General features: G+C 38.6%; 1 protein-coding gene across 1 annotated transcript in view; it reads left to right on the top strand.

Annotated features, from left to right (window-relative positions):
- Nucleotides 1-15,108, top strand: part of LOC146454046 (tolloid-like protein 2) — an 82,694-nt gene that overhangs the window by 1,888 nt on the left and 65,698 nt on the right. The window contains exon 3 of the mRNA XM_085095908.1: nucleotides 1,220-1,392. Within this exon, the coding sequence (XP_084952034.1) occupies nucleotides 1,220-1,392 (173 nt within the window). The remainder of the gene's footprint in view (nucleotides 1-1,219; nucleotides 1,393-15,108) is intronic.

The raw sequence follows: 15,108 nt of genomic DNA, 5'->3' as shown, positions 1-15,108 counted from the left end.
TCAGGAAATGAGAATAAGAAAAAAAAACTCTTGACCTCGGCGGGAATCGAATCCACTCCCTCTGAATTTGATCAACTGTACCGACGGAGCTACGAGGCCAGACAGACGCAGGTCTTGGGCAATTCTGGTAGTAATTGCAGGAATGTGAATTTGAAGGACACCGTGAACGGCTGTGCCGCTTGCCGAATAATGACAAATGATGATCAGAGAAATAACTCTGCAGCGTTTGTTCCAGTGCTTAAACGAACCCACGAAATTCGTACTGAGTGCTAACCCTAGTAAGAAAATGGGCGATCACGCCAAGAAAAGAAAGCATATTCGACGTAGGCGATAAACGAAGATACGACCTCCGATTGTGGGCTGAGTTTACTTTTGGTTGTCGTCCTTACTCGAAGAGGTTTTTCTCCGGATACTTCGGTTTTCCCCTACTCTTAATAAAACAACAATTACGGATCACAATAGGGCATTGCATAAGTTGATCACGTGGTTGGATTCCACTTAGCGACACCCTTCTGGATAATAAGCAATCCAAGCATCGTTCCGTGTATCAAAGCTTCCAGTGGGATGGAGGTAGCTTTCATGTGATGATTCATCCATCTAAAAGGGTTACCCGTGCAATATTTTTTACTAAGTTTTTCATATGACAATGCCATTTTCATGGGCTGTATTTTTCTGAGTTAGCACAAGCACAGGTAGCCCAAGCTTTCAGTATAAGCGTTTATAAGACGTTTGTTTGACTTTCATAACGTCTCACGTTGTTATTTGAGTGTCACGATGAATGTTACGCAATGGTGTAAATTATAAGGGTTTTTATGGAATTTTGCAAACGTGTTTAGAATTCCAAAATAAAGAGCATAAATTGAACAAAAAATGCCTTACCTTGTCTCCTTAATACCTTGTCAGTGTTTGTGTGGCGTATTTTGGTCATTTCAGCGCGATTCAAATGGGTTCGCTGTTTCCTCTCGCTAGAGTCTTATAAACGCTCATAAAGCTTGGGCGACCTGTGGCACAAATCGACAGAAATTGTTGCGTAAAAAGTCGCGAAAAAAGAAGAAAAACCGTAGTGAAATCATTTGTCAATTAGTCCAGGATCCACAAATTGAACTTTAGTGGAGCAGTTAGTCGATGATTTGTACAGAACCAAAAGAACAGGGGCATTATGAATGACGTTGAAGTGTTGGTGAGCGTTTCATAAAAGGCATTTTCAAATTTCTTGCAGTTATGATTATTTGAAGATAGCAGATGAAAACAGCACTGAAGGTCGTAAATACTGTGGTGTGCAGTCTGGGAAAGACGTCTTTTTATTTGGAAAAAAAGCGGTGTTAACGTTCCACACGGATGGTTATGTTTCAAAGAATGGATTCAGAATAGTCTTCACTTTTGGTCAACTTGGTAAGTGCAATGAAACAGATTAAAAAATTCCAAATGTGGATCAAATTAAACAGTCCGGTATAAACATAAAAACAAGAATGCGGGAGAGTTCGCTGACAATTCTACGATCTCTCAGTGGTAAGATCATCCTAGCACAGGGGCAACCTGTCTTCTGGGGCGTGGTGTTGGCGGAGGGGAAATCCTCCCCTTCCCCTCCATAACTTCGACCGTATCTACCTTGTACTTGACTTTCATCCGCAGCGCGAAGTAATAGTTTGGCTCTTGGCCTACTTTGAAATGATTCGCGAATTTCTCCTAAGTTCTTCTACCTTTTCAGTTGCGCACTGAAACTTTGGCTGCCGCTTATAACACACCGCCTTGCAGATACACAACTTGCTGCTGGTATAGCAGCCGATGTCGAACTCTAACGAACATTTGATAATTTCAGCAGAATTGTGCGCACTATTCCCGAAAATAAATACCCTTCCATTAGCAGCTGTGGGCGAAGAACACAAGAAACACTTTGAGCTTTCGTCTACTGCTTTTTTTCGGTGTTTAGGCTTTATCCGCAATAGAAAAACTGATAAAAGCCAGTCTTACGATCTGGGGGAAGTTCCGTTGTCATTTTTTCGTGCGAAAACTCACGTCATTCTCCCTTCACTGATACATGATTGGCCGCTTCAATTGACTGCAAAAAAAAAAAAAAAATGGGAAAGAAATGTGGTTCGAATGTGAGCAGCTGTTTGTGGAGAGAAACGTTGCGTGACAACACTAATTATATAAAAAGGGCTAGCAAGAGAGGATACTCTATCTGGATGCCTGCAAAAGGCTACTGCAGGGAATATGCCTCCAACAGACCAATGACAGACAGCAACAGAGAAAACAATTCAGTTCAGATTGTCACCACGTTCCCAAAAAGCTTTGGGTTCTTATGGAGAATAATCTTGCAATCTAATTGAGTTTGGGAAGTTAAATAAGAAGTGAAAAATGATAAGACAGTAAAATGAACCATCAACTTCAAAGGAATTCACGCATGGTTAACTTTCCTATACAGTAGATTGTAGATTATAGAGTTGCCTTCTAGTTGAGGTCGGAATTGAATGTTATTTCTTCAGGGAAGAAAAAAAGCACGGACCGCGGGCAAGAGTGGGGAGGAGCGCTTATGTCGAGGCTTAAATTGAGCACAACGTTTATTGATCAATTTAACAAGAGCCTACAAGCACTCGCTATAACAAACAAACTCCAAAGTCAGCTATATTACATCTTTTTAATTTATCAAACCGCCTGTTGTAAACATTGAGCTTAAATCAAGCCAACAGCAAGACTTTAATGACACCACTATCCGAACTGAGTGGTCGAACAATAAAAAAATAGCTCAACTTGAAATCAAGTAAGGCAGTAATTTTTAACCAAATCAAGGAAACTGTAACACAGGAACCATAGGAATTGTTACTTAAGAACGAAACCTTGCGGCTCTTCCTTCATGGAATTTTTACAGCTATGTGAACTTACCTAATTTCGATAATCTTCAAGTTCTGTCTCTATTTCGAGAGACTCGTCAACGTGAGGCGTTGCAGCAACCTATCTCGCAGACAGATCTAAAACCATCAGAAATAAAGGAAAATACAACTTAAATGTATCATATGGTCCAATGGAAAGCGAATAAATGGCCAGAAAATAATTTACTTTGCATCCATTTCTACCGTACACATGCCTATTTTTCAGATCATGTAACAACAAAGCAGCGATTTTTTCGTAAATTTAAGCAATCAACTTGGCGGCAAAGCGCTTCAGGTTCACCATGGGAAGTACACGCTGGTACTTTCGAATTATTTCTTTCATTTCGTCGTTTCCCATCCAGTTTAGTTAACGGATAGAACGTTAAATGGAGCTTGGTTAGTTAACAAAAAAACAATTCTGGATATCCCAGCTTTGTATCTTTCACTCTTGTAGTCTCCTGACCATCTCAAGCCACCATTGCATTGCATTGCATGACATGAACTGGCGTCACATTGCACGCATTGTGTTGTATTGTGTATTGCATTTACTTGTTTTATTTTACATTTCCTTGCAGCCCTTTGCCCAACGAGCTGGCTTCCGGGTTTGCACGGATCTTGCTTTAAAATGTTTAACGAGACAATAAAATGGAATGCTGGTAAATCATTCTGCGAAGAATTAGGAACAACCCTTGCAATTTTGAATTCACAAGCCAATGTTGAAGCAGTTGCCACAAAAATTAAAGTAGACTGGGCGTGGATTGCTTTGCACAGGGATCCGAAGAACGACGCCAGGTGGCTTTGGATTGACGGAACACTCACTAATTACACAAACTGGGATAGTGACCAACCTAACAATGGCTTTGGAGGCACGGAAGATTGTGTAGCAATCAAGGCTGGACGAAAATGGCATGACTTGCCCTGCAAAACATCCTTCCGCCCCATTTGTGAAATCAATCGTAAGTGAGAGGTCATTAAGCCAAATTGAATATTTCTGAATATTTAACCCTGCTAGGTATGTGGGTTAATAGTTTTAACACCTTGCATCATACGTGACTCTAGGTAGATTTATAATAAGTCTGGTGACTTTCTTTAAAATATAATTGTTCAATGTTCACCCAGCAATAGATCTCGCTAATAATTGTTTTGACTTTTCTCATCGCTTATCATTATCGCTAATAATTATTGCATCAACTTCTTTTTGTAACAATATGAAAAAACTAAAAATAAATAACCTAATTTTTTTTTCCATTCAAACTTGTCGCACTCTAGCTGTGCTCGAAAGCCAGTGGCGAGACCGCGAATTTTGCTCTAGAAAATACAATTTTTTCGCAGTTGGACATTATTAGAATGACGCAGGTAATATGAAATTTGCCTTCAGATCTTCAATTGCCTCAACCTTATCTAGACTGGTGGGAGAACGTTCTACGCGCGGCGGCTTTGAATCTGATTTCGTTTTTTGAATTTTAAGAAAACGCATAAGGCATCAGCACTTTTTGTCAGAAATTTATCTGAGAAAAAATTTATTGTGGTCGGTTAGAGTTCATTAACTTTGGTGTAGCCAAGGAAATTATTTTTTCACAGGCAGTTTTTTTTTTTAAATATAAAATCCCATTTTAAATAAGGTAAAATTACTTCTCCTACTGTAACCTCTGTTTGTTTAGCTTAAATAAGTGTTCCTTTATTGGTTTTGATTACTTTTTGCTTTATTTTGTTGCTCCCCTAACCTTCTGAGGAAATCCAGAAATCCAAATCAAAATTTTGAAATAAGTTTCACGTCACTACATGTAATCTTCAATCGTAGGTTAACTCCAGAACACGTGTCTAGCATTCCTATAACCTTTTCTATCGCCTTTTTTCGAAGGAAAAACACAGATTCTGTTTTACCTAGTATCTACATCGTAATGACCAATCAAGTTACTAATCAAATTACTATTTTTTTTTCTTCTTTTCTTTCGCAAAGCTTCACCAGTGTCTGCTTGTAAAAATATTACTCTGAAGAGTGGTGTCCATGTTTATCCTCCACGGTGTCTCATATCAAATCAAGATTATGGATCAACTTGTACCTTTAGCTGCTTCAGTGGTTACCATCTCAGTGGTCCTGCCTCTATAAGGTGTGGATTTTGGGGATCCTGGAGCGAGAATATCAGCACAGTCAGCTGTAACGGTTTGTACTGAGTTGCTGTTATTCAAAGTAACATTAAGGTATCAGCCACCGTTTAAGACTGGTATTTTTCAAAATTTGAGTTTTTGTGATGATCGGATAAAGCTCTTGAAGAGTGTTCTATTAAAAAAAAAGTCCATAAAAAATTGTTGTTTCTGTGAAAATTTATTGGACGCAAAAGTTTTTTCCGTGTTAATTATATTTATTACCCGTTGACAACTCCTGTCAAACTGGATTGCCAACATATCATGAAACAAGTCACATGATATCCGATCATCATTGTAGACCCGCAATACATTTGATCTTACACATGTTTGGTTTCTTCGTAGTAAATTTCGTTGTAAAATAATGCCTTCGAAGAATTAGAAAAAAAGGTCATGTCCGTTTTCGACGTCCACATCAAGACGAAAGAAACCGATAAAGTCTTTTGGTAAAGATCGCGCTCAGATATTTGCCGAAAGTGACAAGGGTTCTAACTTCTTACTACAACCAGGAGGAATGGCTGAACGAGCAGTCCGAATTAAATGGGCAGTCGGTTTCCACACCAGGAAGCTCGAGTGCAAGTCGATCAAAAATTTGGGTCGAAAGACCCGATCAAGAAAGCGATAACTCTGAAACTTGGCAGAAACTCAATGGCCACGGTTTGTATCGGTTTTTATTTGAAACACAAGCGCTAGAGCGGTCCGCGCGCGGACGGTCCTGAAGGGTGGCTGATACCTTAAGAGTCTGATCTCCCTTGCCACCTTTTTAACTGTGAATGCGCGCATGCGCAATGAACGAGTTATCGCAAAGTGGGGTTTTTGTCACTTGGTGGGTTGTTAACTTCCAGGCATGCGCAGTGAATGAGTTATCGCAATGTATGGGAATTTCACTCGGACGCTGGTCATAAACTTAAAAATTCTCCAATTTCGCGTTTTTGGAAACACACGTTTTCGAAAAGGTAAATCGAAAGAACAACTTCTAAGAAATGCTTGACAGTTTCAACAGCGGAAATCAAGCATTAACTCAATCTCGTTCCCAGGGTCTCTCCTCTTCACGTCCCAAGGAGCGAGAGAGGGGAGACCCTGGTAGGGTCTGGTCACGTGTCTCCCAGAGAAAAATTAGACCCAGGGAGGGGTCCTTCACTTGCTATTTTTTGTCAAAATTTATTGTCCACTCCGAAACAAGACTTCCGTTTTGCTGTGCGAAGCCCACGCGAAACTCATTCAACTGGCTGTTTTTCAGTAGTCTTCATTTTGCGAGCCATTGTAACATTAATCTGAAAGCTTAACAAAGTCCGTTGTCTCGAAGCGCTGTACTTTGGAAAATCACTGTGTATAAACGACAAAATTAACCGTGGACGAACAACGCCTTTCCCTTCAATTCATGGAGTTGTAATCGTGGTTTATTCTAGCTTTGAATGCGCTGATGAAAGATCGGATCTGAAGAACTAAGGGAGGAAACTTGAAAGGAATCGGGCCTATGTCTAACTGTTCTGAAAGGTCATTCTGCAGCAATTACGCTGCTAACAGAGCGTTTCTTTCTGGAAAATATTTTAGCATAAGCGCAGTCGTTCGCGTCTCTGGTATTTAGCGTCGTTGGTTTGTCTACGTCCCCTTTTCTCTCGGGACGTAAACAAACCAAAGATGCGAAATACTAGAGACGCGAACGACTGCGCTTATGCTAAAAGATTTGCAAGAAAGAAACGCTCTGTTAGCAGGGTTGCAGCAACAAACATTACACAGGAAATACGGGGAAATAGCACATAAGCAGAATACCTTCGGAAGAAGGATGTACGGCATAACAACATGTACACGGTAAATATTTCACGGATCTTTCAATGCACAAAGAAAACCGTTTCGAAATACCGTAATCGTTGCAAAACAATAACGAAATAACCTTTGTTCCAGTTGTTGGCGTTAAAGTGAAATTTAGTCTGCGGTTACAATGGCTCCGATATACATTTCTGGTCACGTTTGATTCTTTCCTGGCCGTCAAATGCAGCGCGGAGGATGATTCCTCGATGCACCGCTGGACCTTAACGATGCCTGACTTTCAGAGATCATGGACTTGACGACTCTAAAAGTTAAGATTTTCAAAAATTCACTTCGTGGAAGTGCGTCGCCGTAAAGCTCCTCGGCTACCACCAGAAGTAGTCGATTCCCTTTGCTGTAAATATTTCGCCAATGACTTGTATCTCCAACTGATTTACAAAGTCGATAGCAGCTCACATTCACAGATTCGCTCGCTTTATATGCCTTTTTAGGGGTTTCTGAATGACCACTTGACATGACCTTTGAAACACACGCGAATCGCAAGTTGACTTGACTGGAGCACGTTTTCCCATCTCCGGTACACTTAGTATAGTCAAACTGACACTCAACCGCCCCTCTCTCCAGTCATTTATTTGTAATCTTCCAGATTCTGGGAGACACGTGGACCAGCCCGATGAGCGGGCGGGTCTTAAATCAACTTTTAATCCGCAGACTTTATTGGTAATCTTTGAGTGTTTCTAGGAATACAACACGCAAATAATTACAGGTTTGATTGTGAATTTGTACTGAACTGCTAATAGACCAATTTTTAGCATTCCGAACAGTTCTTGCAAAATTTTTGAAAAACGTGTTCCGATAAATTTGCTTCAAAATTGACTTCAAATCGCTTGCAAGTCGCCTCTCGGCGAAAATTATACGCTTTTGCTTCTAAGGCCTGTAAAAAGACCCATCTGAATAATTTTTTTATTTAGGAAAGCTTTTTGTGTTTTTTTCTATTTTTATTGATGAAACGTGACAACTCGGCGTAATCTTGTGTAAACCTGAACACATTTCCTCACAAATAGCGGATGAAATTCGCCCAGACAGAAGCTGCGATAAAATTCAATCGGGGTCCAGTGTGAGCGATAAGATCGATTCAACAGAACAAATGTAAACACTGGAAATTTGCTTATGCATAGCGACAATCATCACAACGCTTGATGTATTTCTGTATTTACAGCCAAAATAGCAACTTTAGCAAGGTTGAAAGCTTCTAAACGTAGAAAGGAATGCTGAAAACATGCTGAAAATACCATGCTTAAAACAGCAAGATTTAGGTCACATGCTAGGGAAACAGAATCGGTCACATGTACCAAGTTTCATTCGGCAACAACACGACGAAAGGAAAAAAATACAGAGGTTCTTGGAAGAAAAACTGGACGCTTTTTCGTCGATTGGTAACTACTCAAAACCACCAAAAGAATGCACACGTCCCCCTTTGCGTTGCCTCGCGTATCGAAAGGAATCAGAGTGCGTGTGTAATTTAATTGTTTAATTGTTTATACATAATGCATTCCAGCAATACGGCATGGTGTCCACGAATCCTTGTAGCGTAGTTTGATGCGAGTACCGCTTTACGGCTACCATTATTCACTTTTGCATTCACGAGCTCGAGTTGGCTCACAGGAGTCTCGTTTAATCCTACATTCCTATACCCTACACTATTGAGTAATGTCAAAATCAACGTCTAAGTACAAAGCTTTTGCCATATTCAATTGCAGTGAAAAGTTATAGAGCATTTTCGGAATAGGATGAAAAAAATGTGGAGTAATCGTACAAAAATCGCTCTCGGAGAAAAAATATTTCGAAGGAAAAAATTCGCAGACACGTTGTTGTTTATATGTTAAACTAGCTACTGTCCAAATTTAAAGGCAAACGAACAAATTCCTTTTGAGTTTTAGCTCTTTGAAGTGGCTCCTCCAAGTGAAAAAATTTTTTTCGAGAAAACAGCGCTAAAATTTCGGCAATTCATTTTATTTCAAAATTCTTGGTTTAGTTGGATAGCCAGCTCTATAAGCTTTAATATGATATAAGGGTTCGGGTATCTACAGTTTAAACCGGACGCGCTACATCGCTTGGACGCGAGACACCTCTGAAGACACCTCTGAAGGTACCGGGTAACCTTAAGCATCTTACTTTTGAATGCGGATGAATTTATCATGCATTTCTTTAAAGGCTTATAATTCTTAGCATTTACTTCAATTACCAGAGTGTCGGAAAGCTCTTGGCATGGAAGATAATGCTATCGCTGATAAACAAATCAGTGCTTCTTCACAATTGGATGCTAACCATACTACCAGCAGAGGCAGGCTGCAATTTCAGGCGGCTTCGAGCAATGGCGGATCGTGGTCAGCTCTTACAGATGATACCAGTCAATGGCTTCAGGTTGATCTTGGAAATCAGCAAACTATAGTAACACGAGTAGCAACACAAGGAAGTAACGCTAAGGGCCAGTGGGTGACGAAATACAAACTGCAGTACAGTTACGATGGCTTTAACTTCCAGTACCGTGACAGCGAACCAGGACAAAATGAAAACAAGGTATCATACACGTTTTTGTCGTAAAAACGAGTTTTAAAAAGAAATACACTTCAATTAACGCTAGAATTATGTAAGCCCAGATTTTTTAAGGAGCGAATAACGCTAACTATTGAATAAATCGCTATCCAAAGGGTAAAATGTACTCCAGCCAATACTGAAATCTTATCCGCTGGATGAAATTATCCACACTTTGAAAATATAGGGCCAGGTTGTTGAAGTGAGTAAGACTTTATGTAGGCGTAAAATTTCTCAGCTTTATTTATCCAACCATCGAGATCACAATTAATTCACAAGGGCAGATCCGCATATTACACCCCTGATCCTTGTTCGCTTCCGAGTTGCGATTCGCAGAAAATATTGCAAATATTATGGAACAATGAGTGATAAATGCCAGTAAATCTAAACTGAACATTTCATATGGCAAGAACTTACATATTGTTGGAGCTTTCTTCCATGAAAGGTCCAAATATCCACAAATCCGTACTATGGGTTAATGTTTGACTACAAACATGGCGATTCTTTGTCCTGTGCGGACAAACAGCCACTAATCTTTATGGGGCCACAGGCCTCCCAACATTAAAATTAACGATAAAAACTCTACAAAATTGAAAACTAAGGTTACAACACTTTATTATTGTGATAACAAATCCTGAATATTTGATAATTTCAGAAACTTGAATCATTCTTTATGGTTTGTTGCCTCTTTTAGGAGTTTGCTGGAAACAAAGACCAGAATACCATAGTTATTCATGACCTGAACAAACCAATCAGAGCTCGTTACATCCGATTCAGACCAACAGCTTGGCATAACCACATATCAATGAGGATGGAGCTATATGGCTGTAAAGGTACTCAAGGTTTCCTATTATAAAAAGTAATCTATATGTTTCTTTTTTCATTTATGGAATCTTTATAATACAAACTTTACAGTGGTATAGCAAGGAAAATGACTTCTTTTCGGCTAGGGTTGTGAAAGTTGCCTGAGTGTTTCAGTTGAAATGCGGCTTCCTATTAACACCACGAAATATTCGAAGTCAATTTACGCCAATTTTCAATGTTTTTGGTATGATTTGGCGTCATAAAATATGGTTTTCATAACATTTACATCGTATATGGTTTCGTCGGGCATATCTGTTCAATTTTAGGCACTTTGTGGCAGACTTCACATTAAGAATATTGTTATTCTGTTCTTTTATTGTATTTACATCACAGTCAATGAAGATGATGCAACAAACATCTTTCAAGCGAATCCATATTTGAGGAAGCTCGATTCTGATAAGTGGGCCAGCCCACAAAACAGTCAGAAATGGAGCATAACGAAGACATGTAGTACATCTTTGATCAAATTCATTACACTATGTTTGCCTTCGTGTTCTTACTCCTTTATACTACATTCTTTTAAATTGACAAATTTAACACCATTTGAGTTTTCTTGTCATTCACTTTCATCTTTAAAAAGAAAACCGTTACAGACTCATTGGGTACCTTTTTTTTGGGTAATTATAAATCACTATCACTAAGATTGATATTATTTATCTATTTTTTTTATTTTCGTAAAACGGATACTTGACGTACGGGACGTGATGTGCCAGTTATGATTTCCTTTTAGGGAAGAGAATAATCAGCCATTGGCTCTTAGATGGTTCCGATCCAGACGTAAAGTAAGCAATTGAAGAATCAAATAATTTGTGTGTGTGTGTTTTTTTTTAATTAAATGTTCAATGGTTCGGGTGTCCATATATCTGTGGACACTGGCGTTACAGAAAACACTTCCTTAAGCAGCTGAGAAATTGAGTTGAGACCGTATGATAAGTTACCTTTAGTATTTCTCTTGTTGTTTTTCTATTCTTTCTTATTCACTTCAACAACCATTGTTTAAATTTTGAGGATCAAGTTCAAATTTTTGAAATTGAATCATTATGTAGAAAAAGACTTGCGAATGGTTGTAGGTTAGTGTTCGCGAATGTTGTTTTTCCCTAAAAATAATGATGCAGTGTACAGTTTGTACAGTGAAAGCCCGCTCTACGGAGACCACCTGAATACTAACACTAGCTATAACGGACAGTTTTCAGTCTTGTTCCCGCTCCATACATTTTCTTTAAAATTAACCGCTTAATAAGGACACGCTGTAATACAGACGTTTTTTCTGGTCCCAACGGTGTCCATAATAACAGGGGTTTACTATACTTTCCTTTGTTAACACCCTGAATTGCTGTAACAATACGTTAATTTTTTTTGAGGCAATTGAGCTTACATTGTTTAAGAGATCTACATCCTTCTCAATACAACAGGTATCATTTATTATTATTGTTTTGATAGATATTTTGGTACTGTGAAGTTTACTGAGGGCTGGTGTCCTGGCAGCAAGGCCGCCTACTTTAGTCATAACAGCTCCTACGCTACTGTGCCTAACATAAACATCAAGAATTGTGATTTTACGATTGCGTTTTGGATAAAATCCAATGGTGTTGATGGGCCTATAATAGCATTCCGGACAAATAGTGGGAAAATATTTTACATAGCAATGAAGGAATCCATCGTCTTTCTGTCTGTTTACAACACTCTGACAAAAGCAAACTTCAATGTCAATGATTGGAACCATATAGTGGTAACTTGTGAGCAGTTCAAGATCAAAGTCTTCGTCAATGGCATTGAAAGAGTATTGCAGGAGAGATGGAATGAATACTTCTTTGTTTCGTCAGACCATGGGCAGCCGAACTGTATTATCGGAAATAATCCGCATTTTTTCAAGACCGGATTAATAGGGGAATTAAAAACACAGTCATTTATTGGTTCAGTTATGGATCTCTATGTTGCTGGAAGGGCTTTGTCTGTGGGTGAAATAGCAGATATATTTCAAGGTAACAATCAATTTCTTATTACTTTTTTCGATACCCGCACCATAAAATCGCTATTTTAAAAGCACTTCGTTTCAACATAAAAACCTCATCAAGGCCCATAAAACTATCAAGATTCATTTCTCAATTGCCGTCCATTTCCTGGTAATTTTGAGGAGATTCCCGTTGAAATCCGGACATTTTTCGCTTAAAGGGACTGTGTCACTGGAATTGTGCTAGTGGTTTGTTAAATTATGCTAACATAGTGAACATTTTTTAACATGAAAACAAAGACAGCAAGGAATATTCATACTAAGTGAATCAGCCATATTTTCACATAGGATCACTGTAATGACATGCTATATCAAAGGAACAAAGTAAATCAATGTGTAAAAGCAAGATATAACGTATCGTCGCCGGTGAACCATATTTTTCGCATAGTACGTTATATCTTGCTTTTACACGTTAACGTTTTCTTATTCAGTAATTTAGGATAACGAGGACTACCTGTCCTCGTGAGGAAAAGGATGGAAGAAGAACAAGCTCTAATAGACCATTTGATGCAAAAAGTTTTGGTATATTGTAACGCTATTAAGTTCGGTTGATGTTCACCGACGTTTCGGCAGTGCTGCCTTCTTCTAATAGACCATTTCCGAGTTGCAGGGAACCTCATCATGAAAGTGAGGCTAAGTTCAAAACTATTTCATATGGAAATTAGTTTTTTTTTTGCATATGAATGAAAACTAATTTTCATAATAAAAACTTTGCACTTCGCCTCGCTTTCACAATGAGGTTGAAAGCAACTCGAAAATGGCCTGTTAGTTTTCATCGAAAGATCACGAGTTTCCCAAGTATTCATCAGGATACAACTTCAGACTTTATTTAAATATATCCCATAAATTATCGATGACGATCATATGACGAAAAATCGAGGGCAGGAATTTTATTTGATGCGTTTCATCAGTCAGAAGGACGAGGTGAAATTAATCGGTTATGTAAGGTTGAATACGCTGGATTTGTTTGGAATCTTCTCTAAAAAAGAACAGTTGCAATGACCAAAAGAAGAGTTGATGAAGAGTATGCAATTTGAAACTAGTTTCTATTGTTTAATTTAGGTCGTGATCTATGGTCAAATAAAGAAAACGCATTTGGCCAAGATTGGTTATCATGGGGAGGTTGAAGGAAGGGGTCCAGGGGTTAGCCCAGGGAAAGCAACTAGTTTTAACGACTTTTTCAACACCTTGCATCAAACGGGATTTTAAATAGTTTTCTAAATAGATTTCGCTAATAATTATTTTTATTTATTTATTTATTTATTAATTTATTTATTGTTGCTTATCATTATCGCTAATAATTATTGCATTTACTTCTTTGGCAGAGAAGTAACAAATATAAAATAACTTACAACAAATGACCTAAAATTTTCTCATTCGAAATTGTCGCACTCTGGCTGTGCTCAAAAGCCAGTGGTATCCATTTCTACCGGACACATGCCAGTTTTTCAGATGATGTACCAACATGGCTTCGGTCACGAAAGAAAAAAGCAGCGATCTTTTCGTAAAATTAAGCGATCAACTCGGCGGCAAAGCGCTTTAGGTTCACCAAGTGAAGTACGTGCGCGCTATCATAAAAAAGTTATGTCCTATTAAGCTGGTATACTTTCGAGTTATATCGAACTTGGCTAGTTTAAAAAACTACTCTACATGTTCTAGTTTTGTATCTTTCACTATTGTACATTTGTCTGTAAAGCGAACCAGCCGTGAACTGCTACTAAAAATAGTTCGCGGGAAAAAAATACAGGGAAATGTATGGAAAGTTCAAAACACGACTGTACGCTTTCTGGCACAGCTACATCCCTACAATTTTTTTCTTAAAATCCTTTTCCTAGTGCCTAAAGTTTCCAATTCATAAATTTTTCACGAGCGATGTTTTATAAAAATTATTTGACATCGGATTTCCATACAAACACTGTTATTCCAGGCCTGTTTGCCTACTCGTCAAAATGGCGTCGAAAACCATGATAAGGCCTATGCTTGTCTTAGAAAGTTTGTAACTCGTACATTTAAACGTTTCTTGAATTTGAGATGTCCGACTGTGTCCGATCTTCTTCGCTTTCGATCAGTTTTCATTCAACTTCGTTTGCAAAGAGCTGCGCGTGACATGTGGTCATCAGACGTTTCGCGCGCTTTGGTCGGAACTTGCCTCAACATCCGGTCGTTTTAATTTGAAAGAAATTTTTAGTTAAAATAAAATTCAGTAAACTTCAACAGCAATATCCAAACGCGGAAAATTAATAAAACAATTATTCCATTCGCGCTTGTTGGATATGAGATTAGTTATAGCCAACTCGGCGCTTCGCGCCTCGTTGGCTATTTGCCCTCTCATATCCAACTCGCGCTCATGGAATAATTGTTAAATGATTCCAGTCAAGCGCTAGAGGTAAGTATCCAAGCAATAAGTGACTTTTCTTTGGTGTTCCACAATCTAGGACGAATAAGCGAAATTGAATATTCCTGGTTATTAAATTCTCAGCCTCGGATATTGCGTGTCTAACGTTCTGATTGGTTCACTAAATCCCGGTTATCAGCTCATATACCGTAGTTTGACTTTATATGAAAACGATTGCCCCAGGTGTCGCTAAGCTAAAACCTTTTTTTCGGCGGGAAGCGAAAGTTTCTTCAGAAAAATGGAGAAAAAAAAAGAAAAGAAAAGAAATACCAGACAATGACAACAATAAAAGCCACAAAGTTCGGCGTGACACTATTTAATGGTACGTATCTCCGAAGTTACCTTTAAAATCAGAAAAATTGCACGATTTTACGATTTAGATCACATAACAACAACAACGACAATAACAACCGGTTACCTTCAAAAATTTCAGGATGGCTTGCAAATCCTGGCGGGAA

Source organism: Pavona decussata, unplaced genomic scaffold (genome assembly GCF_977016875.1).
Source record: "Pavona decussata unplaced genomic scaffold, jaPavDecu1.1 SCAFFOLD_317, whole genome shotgun sequence".
In the NCBI taxonomy this organism is placed as follows: domain Eukaryota; kingdom Metazoa; phylum Cnidaria; class Anthozoa; order Scleractinia; family Agariciidae; genus Pavona; species Pavona decussata.
The sequence above is the reverse complement of the archived record's forward strand: the minus strand, read 5'-3'. Positions and strand labels throughout refer to the sequence as shown.